We start from the raw sequence: 25366 nt of genomic DNA on the forward strand, positions 1-25366 counted from the left end.
GGTTGGGCAGTTTTTGCTGCCCACCCGGGGGTCCACCACCGTGGAACTCCAGGAGGTTCAGTTCTTGCTGGGCGCTTTTCTGGTACTTCGGAAACATCACTGCCCTTTCTGGCTTCCAAGTAAATTTATCTGCCTGATTTACCAGTCCTGCAGAGCCTTGCACGCTGAGTCCAGGGAATTTCATAAACATATAGGTTTTAAGGTATTTATGGGTCTATCCCACCTATGGAATATATTTGCCTTTTAACCAGGCCCTCCCAGAAACAGAGTCCCTTAGTTCAGAGTCTCTTAGTTTTGTTTTTCTGCTTTACATGCACAAAAACCATCTTCTATTACACTATAATGACTATCAACTGGGAAGATGCCCGCATAGGCTGAACCTCCTTTCTGCATTCCTCCTTAACCTCCGCAGGTCAGAATCTTGATTTACTCAACAGATGGTATTAATGGGATAAATCACCAGTATCAGGACAAATACTTTGGAGCAAGAATTAGTATCTAGGGCTTCCCTGGTGGCGCAGTGGTTGAGAGTCTACCTGCCAATGCAGGGGACGCGGGTTCGAGCCCTGGTCTGGGAAGATCCCACATGCCACGGAGCAGCTGGGCCCGTGAGCCACAACTACTGAGCCTGCGCATCTGGAGCCTGTGCTCCGCAACAAGAGAGGCCGCGATAGTGAGAGGCCCGCGCACCGCAATGAAGAGTGGCCCCCACTTGCCGCAACTAGAGAAAGCCCTCGCACAGAAACGAAGACCCAACACAGCCAAAAATAAATAAATAAATAAATAAAATTCAAAGTATGTTTAAAAAAAACCAAACAAACAAAAAACGTGCTAAGCAAGATAAGCCAGACACAAGAGACCACATAGTGTATGATTCCATTAAAAAAAAAAAAAAAAAAAAAAAAAGAATTAGTATCTATAAGAAGTATATGTAGGTTCATGATACATGTTTTTTTAAAAAAGGATTTCCTGTGAAATTTCCTGAGCTATATTATACACTCTTGCTTATAAAACCTCATCAAATGTTGAACCTGATTCTCCGCCATTACCATAAACTGGCTATTTATTTGGGAAATAACTGCAAAGAACAGAAAGGGTGTGAAAACAAGAGCAAAAGCAAAAACTTAAAATATGCTAATGCTAATTGAGAGCTGGGTAACCAAGACTCTTTCATCATTTATAAATATACTGAGCTTTATATTTAAGTGATATTAATTTATTTTGACTGAGTAAATAATAATATCTTCAGAGGAAAAGTTGCCAGTGCAAAGCACAGAGAAGAAAATAAACATTCTAGTGCTCAGAAAGAGGAAAACACAAAATTCCATTACTCAGAGATAATCAGTTACTATTATTCTTTTTTCCCAATTTTTTCCTATGCACAAACATATTCTTATAAAAAAAAAAAGTTACACTAAATCCTATTTTATAATCTGCTTTATTCACTTAATACATCATGAACATTTTGTTGCTAGCTAGGATTCAACAATATAATTTTAATGGCAGCAGGATATTTGAATGCAGAATAATCAGTCTTCCATCATGGTATATTTATGTTCTTTTAAATTGTTCAGCTTTATGGTAATACTATAAGAAACATTCATGAAGATAATCATTTGCTGTTCACAGTCAAAATTACTTTCTTCAAAAGAATACTTAGAGAAACGAATTGAATATTTCTCTGAAGAGCAGTGAAAGTCTGGATCCTTTCCTCTTTGAAGCTGAAGTTAAGATCCTCAGGCCTAGTAATGCCCTAGGATTCACCCCAGAGGCCTAGTAGAACCCAGGGGCAAGACCAGCTGTAGGCTCTTAGAATGACATTGCCCATAATTCCATCTCTCCTTCTGACCATCACAGATTATTTTCTCTTATGGGAATTCGAATGCTCAGCGAGGTTTTGCTAATAACGTGAAGCCAGGAAAAACGGTGTAGGTCAAACCTAGGTGTCTTTGATTCCAGCCTGTTGTTCTTTTCTTGAGGGTCTCTCATTAATACTATTTTTTTATATCCAGAGGAAATAGAGAATCCCTCACTTGGTTCTTAAAGCAACACATAATATGAATCACTGGATTTGGGCCGAATCCAATTGCTAACAATAGAACTGCCTTTCACAAGAGTATAAACTGCATGGCAGTGGAAGTATTCAAAAGGAGACCGCTTGCTGGGGTGAAGAAGGACAAACTCCCAGATGGGAAAGGAAGGTCAACTAGAATGATGACCTCAAATATTTGTTTCAACTGCAACATTTAATGGGACTTTCTTTCCTTTTTCAAAACTCTTTGGTTGCATGAATTTCACCCTTAGTTCAGTTATTCAAACTCTAATAACCTCCAAATATTATTTTGAGGAAACAGTGAGCCAAGGAATCATCCTTACCCTGTTGAGTGTATTGAGAGCAGCTGTCGCGGCCACCAGCGCGGGCTCAGCCTTCAGTAAGTCGGCCTCACACTCCTTCTGTTTCTGGGACACTTCAGTCTGAATAGCTGTCACCTAATCAAAGAGGAAAAACACAGAAACCCACATACACAAATTATCATCTCAGATATCTCTACTGAAAAATGCAGGCTGCCTCAGAGGCACTGTTCAATAATTCGTCTGTATTTGAACAGGGGAGGAATTTGCTGTAGAGACTAACTTCCCTTCAGGCACGGTGTATACACAAAGCTTTGCACACACACAAAACACACAACACAAATCTCAACACAAATGGATTCAAATATCAAAATGCTCCAAGACAGGCTCTATCTTAATTACAAGGTGCCATTATTAATAAATGCAAGATTAAGCAATTCCTCTGTTCTTCAGTTTTCTTTTTCAGCGAGTCCTGAACAAGTGAAAATCCAAGCTGGCTCAGTAACCTGGACCACAAAACATTTTTGCTAAAATTCTCTACTTTTTCCTTACATTTAGCTTGCCTACATTACCTGATTACTCGCATTTACATTACCTAAAAGCCATGTTAACTAATTTTTAAGAATAAATGTGAAGCTTTTCTGTTCAACAGGATAGAAGATACTGTTCTATCCCATGCATGCTTGATCATAGAAAAAATTTTTGTGAAGACTAATTCTTGGTTTCTCTAAGGACCTGGTAAGAAACTACAGCTGCAACAACCCAGGTCTGTCTGTGGCAATGGGACCGTGATGTTTGCTGTCCGCTCTACTGTTGAGGGTCCAGGGACACTAATCACATGCCAAAGAGGGTCTTGCATTAGCCCCCTGGCATGAACACATATAATATGCACATAGGGAAGCCATGTTGGTAAACTCAAACCAAGCCAAAATGAGAACCTTTGGGGTTTCTAACCTCCTCCCTTTAGAACACTGATAGAACTCGAATGTCCAGGAAGAATAAAATCTTTGTCCTCAGCAGAAATGTGACTTTCAAAGCTGTGGCGCTGGGCACCAGGATCCAGTCAGCATATGGGATGGTTGCTGATGTGATGGCGATTGTGAATGATCAAGTGTGAACAAAAGTGCATTTGTTCAGATGTGTTTGGATTGAACAGGTTTAAAACTGTACCCATAAACGTACACACTGCTCACAACAAATTTTGTTGTCTACCACAGCTTTATTAGCAGTAATTACCCTTCTCCTGATTAACCGTTATTTTGCTATGTACTGCGCCTTTTATGAACATAATTGGTCCATGGTAGATATCTGACCTCCGGCCAATACTTACGGGCTACTGTTAACATCTGTAAGGAAACTGCATGCTTACGGAGAACTGCTCTAAAACCACAATCCTCAAAACTGCCAGGAATGGACCATGAAAACTCTAAGGATACTATTATACATTTTCAATGTGCTGGAGAATACTGCTACGGATGAAACAGAGGCTGTATTTGAGTGAGTGATTACATCAGGCTTATTTATTTTCCTTAAGGATATACTAAATCTACACATGCTGTTTGTGACCATTTGTAATAACATCATTTTAAACTGGACTCAGGATCATAGTTTTTTAATACTTAGAAGAAACCTTAGAGGGTATTTCTTCTAAATGCTATTTCTATGAGACTGGGGGTCATAGAGTCTTCTCCCTCTAACTCCTTTACTGGTAATGGAGTATTATTCCTTTGGGTAATTTTGATAAGCAGAGCAATCTAGAACATTTAATAACTAAAACCCCACAAATGCAAAGGAAAAAAATACTCTAGGTTGGTCAACTTATTTCTCATTCCCAATCCCTCTCACCCTAAGTGCAACTACACTAGAGTTGTGAAAATGCTTTGTATCTCAGGGACTTGGGAAGCCTCACTGTGCAATATCCTCTGCCCTCCCCCACCCCAAACAAGGTTCCTGGGGACTGGTTAGTGAGGCCCAACCTGGAGAAGGTGGAAGAGCTACACAGATGGCTTAGAGTATGTGCTTTCCCTCTACCATCGTCCGTTAAAGCTGATTTGGAGACAGTCCCATTCTTGGGTACACCAGAATTTTTCTGCCCTCTGCTAGTCAAAAGCCCCTTGCAGATGGTTCATGAAATTTAGTGGCGGTCACAAGAGGATAAAGTCACAATAACTGCTTGTTATGGGCTGAACTGTGTCCACTCAAAATTCTCAGGTTGAAGCCTTAACCCCAGGACCTCTGAATGTGATCGTATTTACAGAGAGGGCCTTTAAAGAGATGATTAAATTAAAACAAGCCTGTTAGGGTGGGGCTTAATCTAATCTGACTAATGTCCTTATAAGAGGAGGAAATCTGGTTACACACAAGAGTTGGCAGGGGTGTGTGCACAGAGGGAAGGGCATATGAGGACACAGAGAGAAGGTGGCCGTCTGCAAGCCCAGCGGAGAGAGGCCTCTGGAGAAACCAAATCTGCCAACACCCTGACCTTGGCCTTCCAGACTCCAGAACGCTGAGAAAATAAATTTCTGTTGTTTAACCCTCCCAGTCCCTGATACTTTGTTATGGCAGCCTTAGCTAACAAGTACGTGGCTCTCACCTGTCTTTAAGAAATTCCTGATGGTCCTCCAAAATTCAGCCCCACCCATCTTTAGAAAAGAAACATTACAAAACTGAAGATCATTCAAAATCAGGGTGGATGCCCACCTTTTGAAGAGATTATATGAGCTCTGCAATTTGGAAGGCACTTTCACTCATGAGGATTACTATTCAACAAAGAAAGCAGTTTGAAAGGGATCAGAGGATCCTTAGAATTTGGAGCTGATAAGTGAAACAAAGATGGAAGATCTAATTTTCACAAGCTTAATGGTGCTTCTGTTACTTGAAGTGACTGCTGGCAATGCCCATGATTTGAATAGCCCTCGATGATTTTATAAACCTGAAGCAACAATTTCAACCAGCTTCTCTACATGGGTTGTCAAGATGCACAGCAAGGCAGCCTCTAAACCTCAATATTTGTTTAGCCATATTAAATGTGGCAATGTACTTTTGTTACTTTTTAATTACTTCTTATGTATTAAATCTTGAGACCCCAATTTCATAGAATCACAGAGACCATATACACCCTTTTTTAATAACCACATAGAATCTAGCACATTGATGAACATATGACCAATGTGAGCCCATAGCACATACCTGGTCTTGATTAATTCCTTGACTCTACATAGTTTAATTACAAATAGATTCTCCTTCCATGACCACCAACTTAAGAGAGTTCTTTCCACCATAACATCATTTGACTTTCATCATAGCCCTTCTCGCTAACACAAAATACCTTGTCTATCAACATGTCACTTGTCTCCTGTCTTTCCCATTACAATGTAAGCTACGTGCAGGCACCTTGCATATCATATACATATACCCTCAAGAACCTAGAAAAGTGCCAGGCAAAAAATAGGTGCTCAGACAATATTTGTTGTTTATAACTAAATTAAGCCTCATGGATAAAATGAAAATAATTTTAAGTATTATTTTTATTTCTTGGTATGGATTAGATATACAAAACACTATGTGTCCTTTCCATGTTTGGAGAACTTCTTGAAACAACCTGTCAGATGAGTTCTAATTTGCTAAAACATTTTTCCCCCTTTGTGAGGATAATTTTGCCTTAGAAATTCACATGCAAAAATGTGAAAAGTCCTCCAGAGTACTTGTCATATTTTAAGATCTGTAGAGATGGGTTATGATATAGTAATTATTGGAGTATCACAGATTTGTGTAATGCCTGAAAAACATCCCCTGGGTGGAATTAGCTTATGATAATCACACCATGTGTGAGACCTAATTACTTAATATAAAAATATACTTTTAAGGATATCTTCCACTTATCTGAAACTCAATGGAAATATTTATTACCAGAATTAGGAATTATATGCCTCTTGGCCATGCCAAACATGCCTTATCTTTAACTTCAAAAATAAGTTTTTTAAAAAAATCATTTATTTAGCATTTTGACTTTCAATATGCTTTTAAAGTCTTTAGTTGCGCAAGCTAAAGGCAAACATGCTCAATACACATTACAACAAAAGGAAAACAACTCAACTGCCTATTAATGAAGGGCAACATCACTGGAAAAACACAAATATTTTCTCATATCGTTAATGCAGAATAATAGCATAACGGCTACTGATTCACAGGCTATGGGAGTCAAAATTTACATTTTTTAATTAACTGAGCCCTGATTATAATCTTTTCTCTAAAATAAGATAACTGACCTTGCACATATACAGTCATTCAATTTTTAAACAAATATTTAGTAATCATTCTGTTTGCTATAGTTCTTTTGGGAAGTGAGATACACAAAAATAAAATACCTTCTACTTGTAGCTGAAGTTTTGGTAAGAGAAGATGACAATATAACTTATATTTATTTCAGAATTACTGGAAACCCAAGTACAAAGAAAGCAGAATCTATATAATCTTAAAAGTAAGTGTTTCCAACAATAAAACATCATACAGAATGCCAGGGCCTCCACTGACTGAAAAAGAACAAATTTAGCTCAGGACATAATAATAAACTCAAGTGGTATTATTAAAATGCAAAATGCGAAAACCATCTTGCAAAGTGACGGAATGGGCTTTGTTAACAATTGAGTTGTTCAATTTGCCTAAAAACTGAAAAGCTTTAGAAACCTCCGAGGTGACTTCCTGACCTTTACTGTATTACAAATAGGCCTGATGTTCAAGATCCACATCCATTATATGCTTGAATGAGCTCAGTATTTATTGTTCTTTCATATCATTAAAAGAGCTAAAAGGTTGGGAAAACGCATAATGTAAAGAAAGGTCAAGTGGTAATCATGGTGTGAAATGCTGTTACATGTGTAACTATAATAATTCTTTAGATTTTACGCTCCCTGGAGAGGAAGTTGTTCAAAACTGTTCACCTACAAAGGTTTATTTTGGGCTAAATATAGCTCTGTACTCTACATGGTGGAATTAGCCTGACCTTTCTCTCCTCGGCATCGGCGATGGCCTTTTCCCGGCTCACTTTCTCCGTCTGAAGCCCGATCTTTGTGATCAGAGCTTCAGCATCGTGATTTCTCAGTTGTAGCTCAGCTTCTTGAGAGGCGAGTCTGGCTTTCAGATCCCCTACCTAAAGGAAAAGTCATGACTTTGAAGAAACCTGTGTCAATAACAACAAACATCAGATATAGCTTATTTTTTTAAGTGAATTCAGGGATGCCTAGCAATTTCTATCTTGCGTCTGTTTCTACCCTGATTTGACTTTAATTCCATGTGAAAAAATGCAGCCCCTGTGTTTAAAAAAAAAAATGCATTTTTTTAAAAACACAGGAATCAACAGAATAATGTTTTCCAATGGTTTTGCGGAAGAAGTCATTAACTTATGTCAGCACCAACTAGACGTTTATCTTCTCCGCTCAGGGAAGCACCACCAGCTGTCCCCACCTGAGCACATGTCACCCGAGCATGTGTCACTCATGCCCCCTATGGGGTATAAATATTACTGTTTGTGTTCTTTTTTTTTTTTAATCACAAAGAAACAATCACAACCATTTATTTTGACTCCATTGCTAAAAACACTTCAGGAATTTCATCTTGTGGAACCGCACTCCACTGCTATATCCAAGGACGCCTGTAACCTCCCGGCCAACATGGGTTATTTATACTCTACCCTAAAAGGCACAACTGGTACTGGGACTGCTACCTGTACTACTAGAGTTTAAGCTAAGACTGATTTTTTTAGCCTCTCTATGAACTCAGGGTCACACTGCACAGTCATGTTTGCTTCTCTCTTCTTTTTAGCCGTGTGAAACTAGTCACATGTTAGGCCATAATCAAAATCATCATCCAAGAGATTAGGAGGAAACCTATTTCAAGCCCTGATTTCAATCTCTAAGGAAGCTGTTAGGTCTGAAATATCCAAAGCATCTCAAGCCCTGGATGCGAGCCTTATCGATGAAGAGAATTCACTTGGGCTCTCTATTACGACCTACGCTAAATCTGCAGAGGGGCTACCGGGCTATAGAAGGGGTTTAGGGCTTTGCTGCAATGCATGAACAGCGCTACGGTTTGGACATACTTCAGACGGCATGGATATCCAGCTCTGCGGGACTGCTGCAAGGGCACACGCTCCAAGATGAAGACATCTTGCTCTGCACACCACCTGATCTTACACTGTCAGGCTTTCTGGTTGTCCACATAGGAGACTATGCTTCCTCTTCATAATAAATTGATTTTAAAAACTCTTAAGGTGCTATTAGATATTCCAACCACATGCACAAACACCTAATGGCAAGAAATCATCAGTAGTCCTGCCATCAAGACCATGTGTATCTTCTCAGACTTTCTGCCTATTGTTTCTAGCCAGGGGGAATAAGGAGACCCCAAACAGCTGTGAACATGGCAGACACCATGAATCACCTGTCCCTTTCTTTCTTCCTCTCCCCAACCCCCAGCTCAACAACACACAACTGAGATGACTGTCAGGAAACCAGAGACTTTCTCTTCTTCTCTGTGACTGATATGCTGCCACCACTGAGATGAACCAGTATGCTACTGCCCGTGCTTTAGTCTCTGTCATTTGGGGAGAAAACTCTCGCAGTGTGGCAGAGGCCCCACCGGTACTGAGTTCAGTTTAGCCAACGCTGTCATCTCCTGGGGCAAAGTCAACAAGCTCATTTTGAGTCATCTTTCAGAGGGACATAAATGCTCTGGGACACAGATCTCTTCCACTTTTAGCTTAACAGGACTCCTAGCAAAAAGTCTTTACTAGGGAAAAGGGTTTAGATTCAAGTGAGATGGAACTGGAGGCACAGGGAGAGGGAAGACAAATGAAAGAGAAAGAAGGCAAAAAGAGTAAGATAAAACATATATAAAAAGAGCGAGCAAAGAAAGACATTCTTTGAAAGTGAAGGAAAAGATGCACATATAAGAATATATTCTTTGGGGGTCTTCCAGCAACTATTCTTTGCAACACTCAGTCTTGGAAACTGTCGTGGAAACCTCCTCACTCCGGTTTCTCTTTCCCAATCGTGGTCCGTCTACTCACTGCTCAGCACAGATCACAGTGTTTCACCAAAGAGCCATTCCTGGTGTATGAAATGAAGGGGGAAAGAGGCAAGTGATGCTTTGGCCTTCAGACATACTGGAAGGACACGGCCAGAGAGTCCTTCAGGGTGAAAGTCACCAATATACACTCCCCCAGCCAGGTTCTGTCTCATTTCCAGCCTAGGCATGGATGGGCCACCAGCACTCTTGGGGGGAAAACTGGCCCAATTTCTTGAAAAGCATATGGGTGTACAACCCGATGACAAATGCTCTGAAAAGGCCCCGGGAGTTTCTGGCCTTGAGGTGAGGATTGTTTTTTTCCTCTAGCTCTAGAGCCTGGCTGGCCCATCTCCAAAGTCTTTGTCTTCTCTCATTCTAATTTCTTTTACCAGTCACAGAGAGGCAGCTTGGAACTATGGGCTTTACAGAGATCTGGGCTCCAATTCAAAACTCATGGGCTCTGTGGCCTTCAACTCTTTAAGCCTCATGTGTAAAATTTCAGTAGGAACACCTACTTCATAAACTTGTTTGATTTTTAACCATAAAATCTGATAATACGTGTGCAGACCCACACATGATTAACATCCTATGCTAATTCCCTCCTGATTGACTCCAGGAGGTTAGAGGTGCCGTCCTTCAAGGTAGTGGAGGCCTTATGGTTGAGGATGAAAGCAACACTGGATACTTTCACCTAAGAGAGATAGTGGCTAAAGGGAGCAGATCAGACACCAAGGCCAGAGAAGACTGCTACACTTAGGGACCCCAATCACAACACCCATTATCACAGCATCGGCCAGGAAATGCTGCCTTCACTGGAGGGTTGAGAATCTGAGACCAAGAGGGATCTGATTTCCATTGTCCTGTGACAAAGTTCCTGATGATAAGCCCAGAGCATCAAAGCAGTGGGAGAGGAGAGGGGAATCAGCTGGGCCTGCTCTGTTCAACATCTCGACACTGCCCGGCACGGAGTCAGGCCAACAACCGAAGGGCTCTCTCCAAACCAGCTGTGATAGTGTAACTGGCTGATCCCTTTCCAGCCTTAGGAAAGCAGGAACTGTGTGTTCTCTGTATCTATCATTAAACTGTAAATTTTAGCACTATGCATCTTATACAAGTGGGTTAAAATGCTGCTTCAAAAGCAAATGTATTTTTTAATTTTAGGAGCACTGATTTCACTCAGTAGTAACATACCCTGGTCATACCTGAGAGGCTGTGGTTTTCAGCTTCTGGATGCCATTCACCAAGTGCTCTTTCTTCTGGGATATCTCGTTCTGTTTCTTCTTCAACAGGTTCTTAAACAGTGATATTTGTTCCAGAAAACTCTTTGGGGTGGTATAGTTGTGTCTTCTCTCATTCTGGTAATACCTGGTACTCATTTCGTTTACGCTAGTGTGAACGTGTGCCATGAAGAGGCTAATAGAATCTTTATCCAGGGGCTGAAACATACACATGGCAATTCACATGAAATTCTCTCAAATGAAAACAAAAATGCAAATTTATAAAAGAAGAAAAATCAGCGAAATTATGCAGTATTTATTTTCTAAAAGCCAGAACAGCTTAGTTTCTAGGAAAACTTAGACTTTCAGAGATGTCCACGGAATTGCAGAGATGACAAGAAACCTTTCAGCTTTGTAACCTCTTCTTGCCAAGTAGGCCAAAGGATTTGTATGTGCTCCACATACCAAACCCAAAAGCCAAGATGCGACAGAAGCACTGCTTTTCACGACTTGATTTTTATCAAGCGTGTGCAAGAGAAAATGGAGAAATTGAGACCCAGTACTCAGAGAAGTATTTTTGGTGTTGCTTTCAAGCTAAACGTCAGCCAAAGAAAACCAACAGTCACTGAAAAAAAAAAAAAAAAAAAAAGGTTAAACTGAGAAATATACAGTTTTATAAGAACTCATGTGGAAACAAACTGGAGGGTAAGGTATAAAAGTCACTGCTCCTGGGAGAAAAATATTATGATTATATGTATTCTCATTTGGAAACAAACAAAAAATTGAGCAACTCTACTTTGAAGACTTACTGGAGAACCCCCCCCGCCCCGACTAGACGTTCTTTCCATTTTGTCCTCTCTGACTTCTGAAGTAGTTCCCCTTTTAATTTGTGGAGTCACATGTCCCGCATTTTAATGATTATTTATTGCATTCTGTACGAGATGAACCAGGTTCAATTAATCAACGGGAGCCTAAAAATCAATTAATATGAATTAAGTGAGCTACACCAACTCTTAGGAAAGTCACACATAATTTACCAAAGTGTTGTCAATAAAGCTCAGACAGCTTTGGGGAAATTGCACACAAGCGGCTGGTGATGCAGTTAAACGTTTCAAACCTGCGCCATTAATATCACAACCTGGGGTGCGAGGAGAGACAGGCAGATTCTTGTCGGAGAAGAACGGCTCCAAAGCAATTTCTAAACACTTGGCTCTCCAACCTCACAGAAAACGCTTGACTGGGTTTAAAATATGTACATACCGGACTGTTCTGCATATTAAAAATCTATTGCGCTAGTAACGAAAATTTTTGAAAGCAAAAGTTAAATACAGAATGATACAAATCCTGAATATTCTTTGTTTCTACTAGATCTGAGACATATGTACATTACCAAGTAGTGAATTCAGAATATAAATTTATAAGGAAGTTAAGCAACACCATATAAATCATATCCCCTTAGGGATTTTATTTTTTAGAGAACTTGACTACAATATAAACATGGGCAGAAATTCACGCCTGTCCTGTGTGGTTTTAATGAGACTAAAAGCCAGCATGTATATTTCTAAAATATAAATATGTCCCCGGCCAAGTGCAACCTCCTTGCAGAAAAGAAAAAAAAAAAAAAAAAAACACAAAACCTGGCCTCTGCCCAACCATGATCCTTATGAGGAGGTTCCTCGGCTGCCCTGAAAAGCTTTCTTTAACAACAGTTTCATTTGTAAATCCGCGATGGAAGAAGTGGTTTCCGGTAGAGCTGGAAGTGGCCCGAGACAACTTGTCTCAATGGGGCAAAATAACTATTGTTATCGGACTTAACAAAATGGCACAGCATGGGAGACTTGCAGAGCCAGGGAGCAGCTGGTTGTAATTCACACTGTTTTTCAGAAAACTCTAATCGTTCCAGAACAGACCTCTTTGATGACTGGTCTTCCCCGCATTCTCAATTTGTCACTTTCTCTTATGATAAGGTCAGTAGTGACAGCACTTCCTGACATTAACAGCTGTGGCTTTTAAAAGGGTCATTGTAGAACTACTAATTGCAGTAATTTCATTAGCATAAATTATTTATTCTGCCATTCATTTATCTCCAGTTTTCTTTTGGGGGGGGGGGTGGCAGTGTGGGGTGGGGGGTGACCCGGGAGGAGATGGCTGCCGGTGCTGGTGCGGCTACAGTGACGGTGATGCGATGCTGTATTTTTCACTTTTAGAGCTGGGAGTGGAGAACCTCCTTCCTGCTACATTTGGCCCCTTAATGAAAACCGGTTGATCCCATTTGTAGTCAATTTACAGCCAATCATGGTGAAAGCAAAAATAAAAATAAGCAAAGTGCCAGTATCCAATGGTTATACATCCAAGGTTTCCCCACTAATCTGCTTTGGAAAACATTGTTGAAGCCAATGCATAATCGAATGCAAAGCAGAAACTGTTTTTTCCTTACATTAAGAAAAAGTGTTTAATTTCTACTCTCTGTGATGGCTCACTGTAAGCACAGAAGCACAAACAAATCTCTTCTACTTGGTGTCCTGGTTCTCCAGCAGGGGCAATCGCTGCCACACCAAGTACCCTGGCCACCTGACTCTTCAAGCAAATGCCCAGCATGTCCCCATTGTTGAAAATGACAGCAAACTTTGAATGAAAACCAATGCCTGGAGGCCAGAATGAAATCAAACACTTTAAGGGTTACATAGGATTTTACACCTCCCCAAGACCAGCAAAGATGACTATATATCTGTACTTTTGAATAAAAAAAAAAAAAAAAAGAAAATAGTTTCCCTTTCAAGTTTTTTTTTTTTTAATAAATTTATTTATTTTATTTATTTTTGGCTGCAATGGGTCTTCATTGCTGCTCGCGGGCTTTCTCTAGTTGCAGCAAGCGGGGGCTACTCTTCGTTGTGGTGCGCGGGCCTCTCGTTGCGGTGGCTTCTCTCGTTGCGGAGGCTTCTCTTGTTGCGGAGCTCGGGCTCTAGGCACGTGGGCTTCCGTCGTTGTGGCACGTGGGCTCAGTAGTTGTGGCTTGCAGGCTCCAGAGCACAGGCTCAGCAGCTGTGGCGCACGGGCTTAGTTGCTCCACAGCATGTGGGATCTTCCCGGACCAGGGCTCGAACCCACGTCCCCTGCACTGGCAGGCGGGCTCTCAACCACTGCGCCACCAGGGAAGCTCTCCCTTTCAAGTTTAACTTGGGATAATTTCGTAACATGTAATGTCGTACACCTACTGTCCATCTTGGTAGTTTTTCTCAGAAATTATTTCTGTGTTAATTTTTCACAGCTTTGCTGAAGTATAATTAATATACAAAACTGTACATATTTAATACCTATGTTAATTTTCAATAATTCCAAATCTATTTTTATTTTTTTAATTTCATTTTTTCTGTTTTTTTTTTTTTTTTTACGGTAGGTCCTTGTTATCTATTTTAAATATAGCAGTGTGTACATGACAATCTCAGACTCCCAATATATCCTATTTGTACTTTTTAGCTCCTTTTGGGTCTGGTCAAAGTAGAGAATCTATTAGATACTGTGGTTGTAAGTTTAGTTTATTAAATAACAAAAATTTAATAACACGCAAAATGGCAGTATTATATTTGAGCTCCTCTCCTAAACCACTCATAGTGCTAATAGGCTCCCAGGAAAAAATTGTGGAGGCAGCCGGGGATGCGGGGTTTGAATCCTAGGACCTGGGTTAGATTTCCAGTTCTGTCAAATTGGGCAAGTTATTGCATTCCCTGTACTTCCTACTGCCCACAAAATCAAAAGTTAGACTTTCCTCACTCCTTTTTACTCTATTTCTTGTCTTCCTTTCCTTTTAATCCTCCTTCGGAAGAGGCAAACATTTGTGTAATAGTCCAGAGCAGGATTTAAGAATATGAGCTCTGGCATGAAAGTGCCGAATGGGCCCCTTACCCGCTCAGGGATCTTGCGCTTATGGCTGCCAGCCTCTCACCTGTACAACAGGGAAACCAGTGGTCCCTGCTTAGAAGGTTGGTGATGAGAGGTGGGAAACAACGCAAATGCAGGGCAGGTGAACGCAGGGCAGGTGTTACCCTGCTCTTGGTGATGGTAATAGTACCAACAGTAGTCTCAGGAAGATTACCACTAGACAGAGCAGCCACAAGTGTTAAATGCAGAGCCAAAGAGTTTTCTAAATTACATGCTGGTTTTTTGTTTTTGTTTGCTACTTTGGTGAAGGCATTTTATTGTTAGTTTGTTCGTGTGTTTTATTTTTGTCTTTAAACTTTAGAGACCAAGCCTGGGTTAAAGGCAAGTTTGAGTCCAGCATAAGCTAGCAATCTTCCAGATGAGTTTCCAGTCCTTGAAAGAGTAGCCTTCAATGGCTTACTGACAGAACATTAAAACAGAGACGCAATTGAGGATTAAGGGCATGGGGAGGTAAGATGGAGCCAAGCTTCCCCTCTCAGAGCAAACAGACAAGGCAGGAGATGGATCTGGGGAGGCCGGCACTGGAGGAAAGCCACAAAGCTATAACTAGGATGTAGTGATGCCTCCATTTGATTTAGCTAAACTTTCAACTTAACAGCGTGTCCAAGTTCCTGGGCAGCTGTAAAAACTGAACCCTACTTTCCAGGTAGAGGGGATTCCTAAAGTTTTCATAACTGCAAAAACCCTGGAAAGCAGCATTCTACTGCTTTTTGCAATTCTATCCTAAATTTAAGTAACATGCACAGAGCAAGAAATGTACGGCGAACAGTACGTTAGTGTGCATGTGCAAAGGAGAAAGAGGGCTGAAGAATGGGGAATATATTAACCACCACCTGGGCCTTTTCTCATCTGTTTGAATATAGGTTTAAGCCAGTATGAGATTTAGGCAGATTCAATAGAAATTTGGTTGCACTTGTTTCTGTCTTAATCTTTTAAAATGATTTCAGTATTCCTCAGAACGAGGATATTTTTCACAAATTTATAGAATTTCTATTGTACAAGGTTATCTTTCCACTTTTGAAATTCATCCTGAATAACCCTCACCTGTATTTCAAAGCAAGAACTGCGCTTAAAATCATTAACAGAAATGCTGCTGCTAACGTACCTATCACTAACAAAGTGTTGTTTACTGTGCTTCATGCTTGGCCTAAGGTTTTAAAAGGAAGCTAGAGACCAGTCATGAAATCAGTCCTTGAAACACAGCAGTACAATAACTTTCCTCCTTGAGTGGACATTTTCCCATGATTGGTTTGGAAAATGGTAGGAGAATATGCCATTCTTATGTTGCTAAACCTTCAACAAGTTCTGGATGGAAGAGGTGGCAGTATGTGAAATAAAGTCATTTTATTGATAAAGCTGATGATATTGAGCTTGTGTAACTATCTTGAAGTATCACGGCAAAAGGATAGAGAATTTTTACTTGCCAGTTGGTCAACGCGACTGAAAAGGATGGGCATGCGCTTCTCCATCTTGCTCAGATCTTTTTTTTCTACTCCTTCCGAAGCAAATCTCACACCTCAGAGAGCTCGTCTTTTCACTTCCATTCAATAATTTCTCTTTTCATCAAGCCCTGCTTTCAAGTAGGTCGATTATTCATTTTGACTTGAAAAATCAAAAATATTACTTACTTTTTTTTTAACTAGGACTTATTCATTTTTTTAAAAAAATTAATTTGTTTTTGGCTGCATTGGGTCTTTGTTGTTGCGCGCGGGCTTTCTCTAGTTGTGGCGAGCAGGGGCTACTGTTCGTTTCGGTGCATGGGCTTCTCATTGCGGTGGCTTCTCTTGTTGCGGAGCACGGGCTCTAGGCGTGCGGGCTTCAGTAGCTGTGGCTCGCAGGCTCTAGAGTGCAGGCTCAGTAGTTGTGGCGCACGGGCTTAGCTGCTCCGCGGCATGTGGGATCTTCCCGGACCAGGGATCGAACCCCGTGTCCCCTGGGTTGGCAGGCGGATTCTTAACCACTGCGCCACCAGGGTAGTCCCATTTCTTATCTCTTAACACCTGTTTCTCCTGCCTTTTTTCCTGAATTTTCCTAACTGGGACCCATATACTTCTCAACAAGACCTCCTCCCAATTATCATTTGTAACCCTATTCCCGGGGATGGCCGGACGGTATCTTCTCCCTCCTTACACTGTGTCTTTCCATCTCCATTTCCAAATCTCCTATGAGGAGTGTATGTTGACACAAAGTCTTCAGATAAATACCTGGTGATACTTCAGTGTCAAACTATTTTGGTCATTCTGTCAGCTGTCATTTTAGTTCAGTACCAGGTAACAGAAAAGTAGCACAAACATTTACTTAGACTTGGTCAGCCCACACCCCTGGGTGCTGAGTGTATACTGCCTGAAAATTATATGTCAACACACACAAAACCGCTTGCCTTTAATGAATCTTTTCTCTGTGGCTAAAGGGAGGGGTCACCTTGTGTAAGTACCTCACACTCAGCAAATGAGGCCAATAATTAAGAAGTGCTAAATTATGCTGACAACTCTCAGTCTTAATGGTCGAAATTAAAACTAAGAAAGTGATCAAATTAGTGCTCATTCAAAAAATGTAAAGGCTGTTTTTGAGCTCTACTGAAAAGGCCCCAAGCATTTGGAGAAGAACATGGACACGTTGCACTCTGAATTATAATTATTGCTCCTGAGTAACAAATTAGGAAGGTGGGAAAGTTAAATAAGCACACAGCACTGGAACAAAATTGACTAATTTGTTTCCAGGCATAATTCAGCTCCATAGAAATGGGAAAGTGCTTTTTCAATTCTTATTTGGCACCCAGCGTCCTATAGGAGGCATCATGATACCACCAAATAGAGCTGAGGACCTGCAAGGAGCCCTCTGGACTTAAAATGATGCAAGTCCTGCCTCGTCCAGTAGATGTCAATGGTCACTGGCGTATCAAAGCTCCTTCAGCAGGAGCTGTTTTTAAGTGGCACCTACTCTGACAGGATAAAGTCTGCACCAGAGCAGCAAAGGCAAGAGGCTTAAAGCACTGTGCCAGACACTAAATTAAACCACACCACCGGCTCTGATTTCCTCCCATTTGAGAAATGAACATTAAGAAACAAAGCACGCTGGTCCTTTTCTCTTCCTTACCAAGCCAGCCTGATCAAATGAACTGGATGAAACAGAATTTTGCTACCAAAAGATACATACAGGCTCTCTTCCTCTTAGTAAATCGGTATTCTGAATGCTTCTTGTAGTTATTAGAAGACAAAATAATTCCCTACATAATTCCAGAAATGCGGTGGACCTAGCAATAGCTGAAGAAATTTGTGTTAGTAACTGTGACCATTATTTGTCATATTTAATGGTTTTCCAGATTTTAAAGTAGAAAATATTTCTGGTGGACTTTATCTAATGCTAGTGTTAGTCTCCACTAAATGGGGTTCCTCTGACTCTTGAGGAAGGCACATAATGTGGAGAACAGCATTTCAGGCAGAAATCAATCACTCCTGTGACGGTCTACCACTCTGTTCATGGGAACAAATTTACATATGTTTCCCTAAATGTAAGAAAAGCTTTGCAGTGCCCCCCAACCAGTGGGAAAAAGTGAATATCACTTAAAAAAATAGAACCACACGTTAATATTACTCACTCTTTACCCCCCAAATCCTGACGATGTTGTTGCTTTAAAGGTCTAGGTAAGTTCATTCAATGTTAGGGGTGAGTGTAGAGACAGGCAAGAGAAAGAACTTTCTGGATATGAAGAAAACAGTGAAATAGAGGAGTTCATTGTTTTCATTAATTTATAGAAATGTTTTAAATGTGTGTGTGGAGAAAAGAAAGCAAGAGGAGGTATTTGAATATGATAAAACCTCGATCATATACGTCTTTTAGATGTTGCGTGACAGTTCTTCCCTGGCAATCCAGCAGTAAGTAATTAGATTAATAGACATTTTGGAAAATACAATAAACCATATATGATAAAGCTGTATATATTATGTATATAAAATATACATATAAATATAAATATGCAATAAAGCTAGCTGCATTACAAATAATTAATTGAAAAAGTAAATATGCCCAGATTTCTAACCATCTGGCCACCAAAAGATATAATATTCAACAAAATGTGAAAGGACTGCTTTGGAAAAGCAGCAGTTACGGGTTTGGGAGGAAAGGAGGCTACAGCACTTTGCCCCTGTTCACAGCAAAGTTTCAGCTGGAAACAGCCATCGCTCCTTACATATCCCTGATTTTATTTTTGGCTCTGAGAATCACTCTTCCTGCCTGACTTATTCTAGGCACCTTTGGCCTTATCACTCCAAGGAATCAGAAGACAAACCTCCCTGGGAAATGTTCACAATCACCATCCATCCAAACTATCCAATCAGAAAGGTGCTTGACTGACGCACAACATCATTTCTAGGAGGTCTAAATGACACCTTCATATCTATTGATACATTCCTTTTTCTCTTTGAATCTGAATGCTTGAAGTTGTTCTTTTTTTTTTTTTTTCTTTTTTTTCGTTTCATGCAACTTTTAAAAAATGCAATAGGAGGTGGAAACTTCAACATGAGCAAATGACAAACATAATGTATAAAACATAAACCCATAAAACAAAGAAGCATATACATTAGTTGACTCAGTGATTGCTAAATATATGGGGGCTGATTTTTCACCTATCAATACCGTAATGAGAAAAACCACAATGAATTGCCTTACTTTGTTAAGAACAAGCATTGCATGGCTATGGGTGCCTACTTTTTTGTTTAGTTGTGAATGTAAAGGATTTATATTCAGTAAGTCCTGTTCTGATGCAAGTAAGAATGATCCTGGCCTTCTGGTGAGTCAGTGGATGAGTAAGAACTCACTCACGTGCTGTTTGTGTGTGTGAGTGTGTTTGTGTGTCTGTGTGTGTGTTAGTGTGTATGTGTCTCTGTGTGTGTGTCTGTGTGTATCTGTGTGTTAGTGTATATGTGTGTCTGTGTGTGTCTGTGTGTCTCTGTGTATGTGTGTCTGTGTGTATGTCTGTGTGTATGTGTGTGTGTATGCACCTCAACCGGATACAAAAAGATCAGCCATCATATGCCGTAAACTGTAAACTCACAAAGATGATCTTATCATCTTAACAAACAAGGACAGCTTTCTGCTAGGGGGTGTATTTTGGAAATTATTTACTGAGGACTTGGGTCCGTGAGAGTGTGTGTGTTGAGAGAGAGAGAGAGAGAGATTCAGAGGCTGACGCGGCATACCTCAATTCCCTTGGTTTCCTCAATGAACCTCCTGCTGACTGTGACCAGAGCCTCCTGGGGCCAAGCATGGAACCAGTCAACAGCCGTGCAGTTAACCAGGGCTGGGAACTTCCGAGCTCTACTTCTCAGCGTGTGACCAACCGGAGAGAAACACAAAATGATCTGTGGAGACACGGGGGCAGGGCACAAACAGGAGGGTGATGAGTGAGCAAAGAATTACACGGAGACCCTGGACAATGAAAGAAAGGAGCGCAGCCAACCGTGACATTAAACTAGCCTAAAGCACCACAGAGTGGAAAGCAACATTAACCTCCTTGCTAATCAAAGTACAAACCTGCCCCGTGGAACATACAGAAACACTGCTGTGTGCTTTCCTTAAAATTGGTCCCTCTCCTTCTAAACATTTTTGATGATCATCATGCATAGTGGGAAATTCATTCTTTTCTATCACACAAGTTACATTATGACAATTAAAAATAAAAATAAAAACCAAATCTCTATGATAAAATAATACCAAGACTTTCATCTTCTGTCTCCTATTCTGTAATTCACCAGTCTCCATAAAACTGTGTAAGATACTTTTAAGAAAACAGTGTTTTGTCACATTCAATGTTTACTTTGTTTCCATTTTGTTTGCATAAAATACATTCACTCCAGTTCATACTTAACATTTTTAAAGGAGTAAAAATTTCAGTTTATACATGATCCTGATGAGAAATTTGTAAGTTTTCAAAGTTTTATTTAAGTATTTAATGACTTCAGAGTTAAACTGGAAAGTTTCCATACTCTCTTTAGTGACACAGGGCTGCTTTCTGTCAGGAGTGCCTGAGTTCAGCTGTGACATGTGTCACAGAAGCTCAGTGAGGGAAGCAGGTTATCAGGAGTCCAGTGGGTCTGAATATCCTTTCTGGGCTCATCAGACGTGGTGCCCTGTGTAAAGTACTAGCACAAAAGAGGTGTTTAGGGAGCCCCCTTTTTGTCCTCTGCCTTCTTTCCCAAGTCAGTGTGGACTTGAGGGCACTGGGGAGACTGATGCCAACTGGGGTAAGGTCTGAAGATGAGTCTTGGTTTCCTTTTTTCTAGACGTGGCTTGCGCTTGATGATATGAAACAAACCTCTGCAGTTCTTTCAATGAAGTCTCTCACACTTTGAGATAAGGCAACTAACAAAATCACTTTTCAAGGGATATATTTTTTCCACATAGCATTTTAAAATTCATGTCATAAAAATCATAAAAATATGTGAAACCATATATTCTCATTTAACAGGTGTTTTTACCATATTAGTTTTATATACTATGGCTCTTCAACAACTCAAGAGATGAATCCTAAGATCTAAAATGATTTTCAACAATGCATAAGCTGACCGATCATTTCTTCTTTATATTCAAGAGTCTAGGTACAAACTGCATAATTGCTGTAATATTGCATGTGCTAAGTTAACGAGCCTCACTTACAAGGCAGAATTTTCACTTAAATCTCAGTGTTTAGGTTTCTCCTGACAGCCTTGTCTCCCCATACATGAGTATTTCTCCTTAATGTCCTAGAAGTTGGTTTTCTACACCCAACTTACCTCTCATTCATGACAATTTTAGAGACTTCATTTATACATAATTGTAGCAAAGAGAGGGGGGTAGGGGAAAGCATTATTTATTTGAGGTCCTAAATATGTCCATCATTTCTACACTTACTCTGTTTCTACACTTACTACCCAGCATACTATCAGGTCTGAAGAATGTGTTAGAAAACAAAGTATCTGAACCATGTGTGGTGAGCCTCAGGAAAAAAATACTGAGTTAATTTAATGATATGCCTTAATTATTTATTGAAAGATAATATAGAACACTGATTTAAAGAATTATTTTCCTTTTCTACAATTTTACAGTTGAAGACATTTTTTTTTTTCTATGTTATTTATTGTGGCGTAAATAAGGATCCTTACAATGCCATCTAAATTTCACGTGGAGGGCAGATGGCAGGAGACGAATGGTTCTCAAAGGATTTTTAGGAGCTGGTTAGAAATGCAAATTCTTGGACCTACTCCAGACCTGGGGAATCAGAAACTCTGGATGGGGCTTGGCAATCTCTGTGTTTGCAACAAGCCCTCCAGGTGATTCTGACACCCACAGCTATAACCTAAGAGTCTTAAAATTTCTATGGGAATACCTAAACGAAATATTTACATTTTTAACGCTTTTGCATTTGGTGAAATACTCATAGAATCTAAATCTCTATTATATACAGAGTGAAGTAGAAAATTTAGAGAATTTTAAATAAGTTAGATAATCATTAATAACCTCAGTTCTATCAGATAAATTAGACCCTGGGAACTAAATTAGAGAAATATGCTTGTTCATTAGTACCTCTTACGAAGGGAAAGGACAGTAGCACACTAGCCTTGAGGAGTGCAATGACTGCCCCAATTTCTAGCTTTGCTAGAAATCTAGCACAGAAATTCTCTCCATCCAGCTTTCCTGGGTAGTATTCTGAGAGCCTATGCTAATATCTTGAAAGCGTTGGCTCTTCTGCTCTTTTTAAAAATAGTCTCCACAACTTTTTAGACAACCTGGAGTAAACTCAAGTTGTTGCCTCAAGGAATACTACTGTGGTGGGCGGGGGGAATCATCCTACAATTTTCCTGTTGCATTTCCCTAATTTCATGAGAGATTAACATAGCAAAGAATTTATAAGAAAGACAAATAAGTGATTAGAAAAAAGGGTGTGAGGCTATCTATAATCTACTTTTTCAGCACTGTTAAAATTGTAAGACATTTAACGTGCACAACATGATGATTTTATAAACATAGACACTGTGAAAGGATTTCTCCCCATTGCATCAATTAACACATCCATCACGCCATATATTTACCTTTTTGTTGACTAACTCTTCTGGCTGGGACTTCTAGTATTATGTTGCATTGGAGTGGTGAGAGTGAAAAGCCTTATCTTGTTCCTGATCTTAGAGGAATAGCTTTCAGCTTTTCGCCATTGAGTATAATGTTAGCTGTGGGCTTATCATATGTGGCCTTTATTATTTCAGGTACGTGACCTCTATATCCACTTTGTTGAGAGTATCTATCATAAATGGATGTGTATTTTGCCAAATGCTTTTTCTACATCTACTGAGATGATCATATCATTTTTACCCTTCATTTTGTTAATGCGGCGTATCATAATGATTGATTTGTGGATGGTGAACCATACTGCATCTCTGGAATAAATACCACTTGATCATGGTGTATGATATACTTTGAATGTACTGTTGAATTCAGCTTGCTAACATTTTGTTGAGGATTTTTGCATCTATGTATCAAGGATATTGTCCTGAAATTTTCTTTTTTCGCGGTGTCCTTATCTGACTACGGTATCAGGGTAATGCTGGCCTTGTAAAATGAGTGTTCCTACCTCTTCTGTTTTTTGGAAGAGACTGAAAAGGATCGGTGTTAATTCTTCTTGAAATATTTGGTAGAAGTCACCAATGAAGCCATCTGGTCCTGTAAAATATACCTTTGAAATACTTCAGTCTACTACAATATGCATGTGAATACTCATCTTATTTTACAACTTAGGGGCCATTATCTGGTTATTATCATTATTATCTGAAGTATGCCAATAGAGGCGCATGGGCTCGGGTTGCTTAACCAGCATTTCACACATTCTAATGGGAGCCTGCATTGCAAAGTCGGCTACCTGGGCTCTTAGCTAACTTCTCTCATCAACATAAACGGTTGGTTAGTTAGCATCAAGAATACTGGATATGATTGTTCAATGATGAAATGAGTAGTGTTCAAGATATCTTAGAAAAATAGAAATATCTGTACTTGCACCTCTACTGTTCTATGAACAAAATAGGAAAAGCTACATCTCAAAGTAGCCGCGTAATCCCCTTGACTCTTTAGACTTCGGATTTTGACCAGTCCTGTGTCCTGTGGTAAACAGCTTATGGAAAGTTTCTGTATTTTTATGTGATCCCAGTGAGAAGATCAGCTTAACCCTACCATGAAAATATTTCTATATCTGCCTCAAAGGAGCTTTCCAATTAGGGCTAGTCAGGTTCCTAAAAGGACAGAGTTGGGATTCCAACAAGTTTACAGAGCAGATTTTAAGACTTCAAGACTTGTTTTAAGTTATGTGCTACACATAAACTCTATGTGCACCAGAGTTCAGTCTGAGACTTCTTTCTTTGAAGCACATCTTAAATTGGAAGATTTGGGGAGAACATTCGCCATCCCCTAAACAGGTGTCATCTACCTCCAAGTATTGAAGGTCCCTGAAATATACCCCCAAATAGTTCCTGACAATTGCAAATGACCAAATTGGCTTAAGTTAGTTTCCAGCAGTGGATTGGAAAGAAAAGTCGGCTAAGAAAATAAAGTTAAAAATGCCTTAGACAGCTGTGCTCTTTTCTAAAAGCAAATTCTCACAAGTAAAAAGCAAACCCTGGAATCACCATCTATATATTTTCTACAGCTCTAATATTTGGATGTCAGGAACTTGCTTTTGGAATCCATACTATAGAATTTTCTATTCCCTTTTTTGCCCCCCTCTACACAGGTGTTAAGACTCATTTGCAATAACCCTCTTTTCATTGTGCTTTGTAATACATTTCAATTTCTTTTAGATAAGATCCCATGTAAGTACACATTAATTTGCATATCACTAACAGGCCTCAGTCCATTTCGTCTTGTAATGGAAATTTGAATTGCTATTATCAGTGTATTTTTTTCCAGCTGATATAGTTTATTCTCAGAGGGAATCTTCCCACACGTTCACTTCAGAAGCTTCTATCCATAATTTGTGTTTGCATTTATCCTCAAAAGTCTCAGCATTTTTCAAGATTGATAAGATCTGAATCTTACTGAGAGAATCCTCCCAGGAATGGAGGTTTAGCCTAGAAACGATTCCTCAGTTTGACTGTTTTAACATCACCTTATTATCTTTATATATTTTCCTGTATCATCCCCTCACCTAATAACCTTTTAACTTCAATTATTTTTTATGAGATTCAACAGCATCTTCACCATACACACATTCTATGCATATTTACATTTATTTTCTTTCTAGGTAACACACAATGAAATCATTCCCACAGCCTTTCATGTGTGTATATTCTCCAGTACAGATTTTTACAAGAGTTAAAAATTTTTTTCATTGGAGAGTTTTAGTTCTCTTCTTTCTTTTTTTTTTAAGTGAAAACTCTTCAATTCATAAAGAAATTGCATGTGGAAGCCAATAGACAGCAAAGAGGAAATGCATTCTTGAGGAGTAAAAACAGTAGGAATTATATTCCCCGCTGTATTTCCCTTCCTATAGATTAATCCTGTATATATGAGGAGAAGAATCCCTTGTCATAGTTGCCCTGCTTGTCTCCAGGGCTGGCGCTGCCCACACATTACCTTCCAGGCCAGTCTGCAGCCCCATAACCTCGTATAATAGTGTTTTTCTTTTTCTAAAACAGAAAATCAGACGCCTGAATATCTATTAAGTGGGTCCATATGTGAACAACGTTATGCAAGGCTTTGCTGCTCTGCTAGCAGCGTGGTTGCAATTTTGCTGACACAATGTGATAACTCGATACATGTGCAGTTGGGAGAAC

General features: G+C 39.8%; 1 protein-coding gene across 1 annotated transcript in view; it reads right to left on the reverse strand.

The window, feature by feature from the left end:
* DNAH11 (dynein axonemal heavy chain 11) overlaps positions 1–25366 on the reverse strand; it is a 324223-nt gene that overhangs the window by 102348 nt on the left and 196509 nt on the right. Inside the window, exons 55-58 of the mRNA XM_068550514.1 lie at positions 19772–19933; positions 10620–10853; positions 7355–7501; positions 2377–2490 (exon numbers count right to left, since the gene is read on the reverse strand). Coding sequence (XP_068406615.1) covers positions 2377–2490; positions 7355–7501; positions 10620–10853; positions 19772–19933 — 657 coding nt within the window. The remainder of the gene's footprint in view (positions 1–2376; positions 2491–7354; positions 7502–10619; positions 10854–19771; positions 19934–25366) is intronic.

This window comes from Eschrichtius robustus, chromosome 8 (genome assembly GCF_028021215.1).
Source record: "Eschrichtius robustus isolate mEscRob2 chromosome 8, mEscRob2.pri, whole genome shotgun sequence".
NCBI lineage: Eukaryota > Metazoa > Chordata > Mammalia > Artiodactyla > Eschrichtiidae > Eschrichtius > Eschrichtius robustus.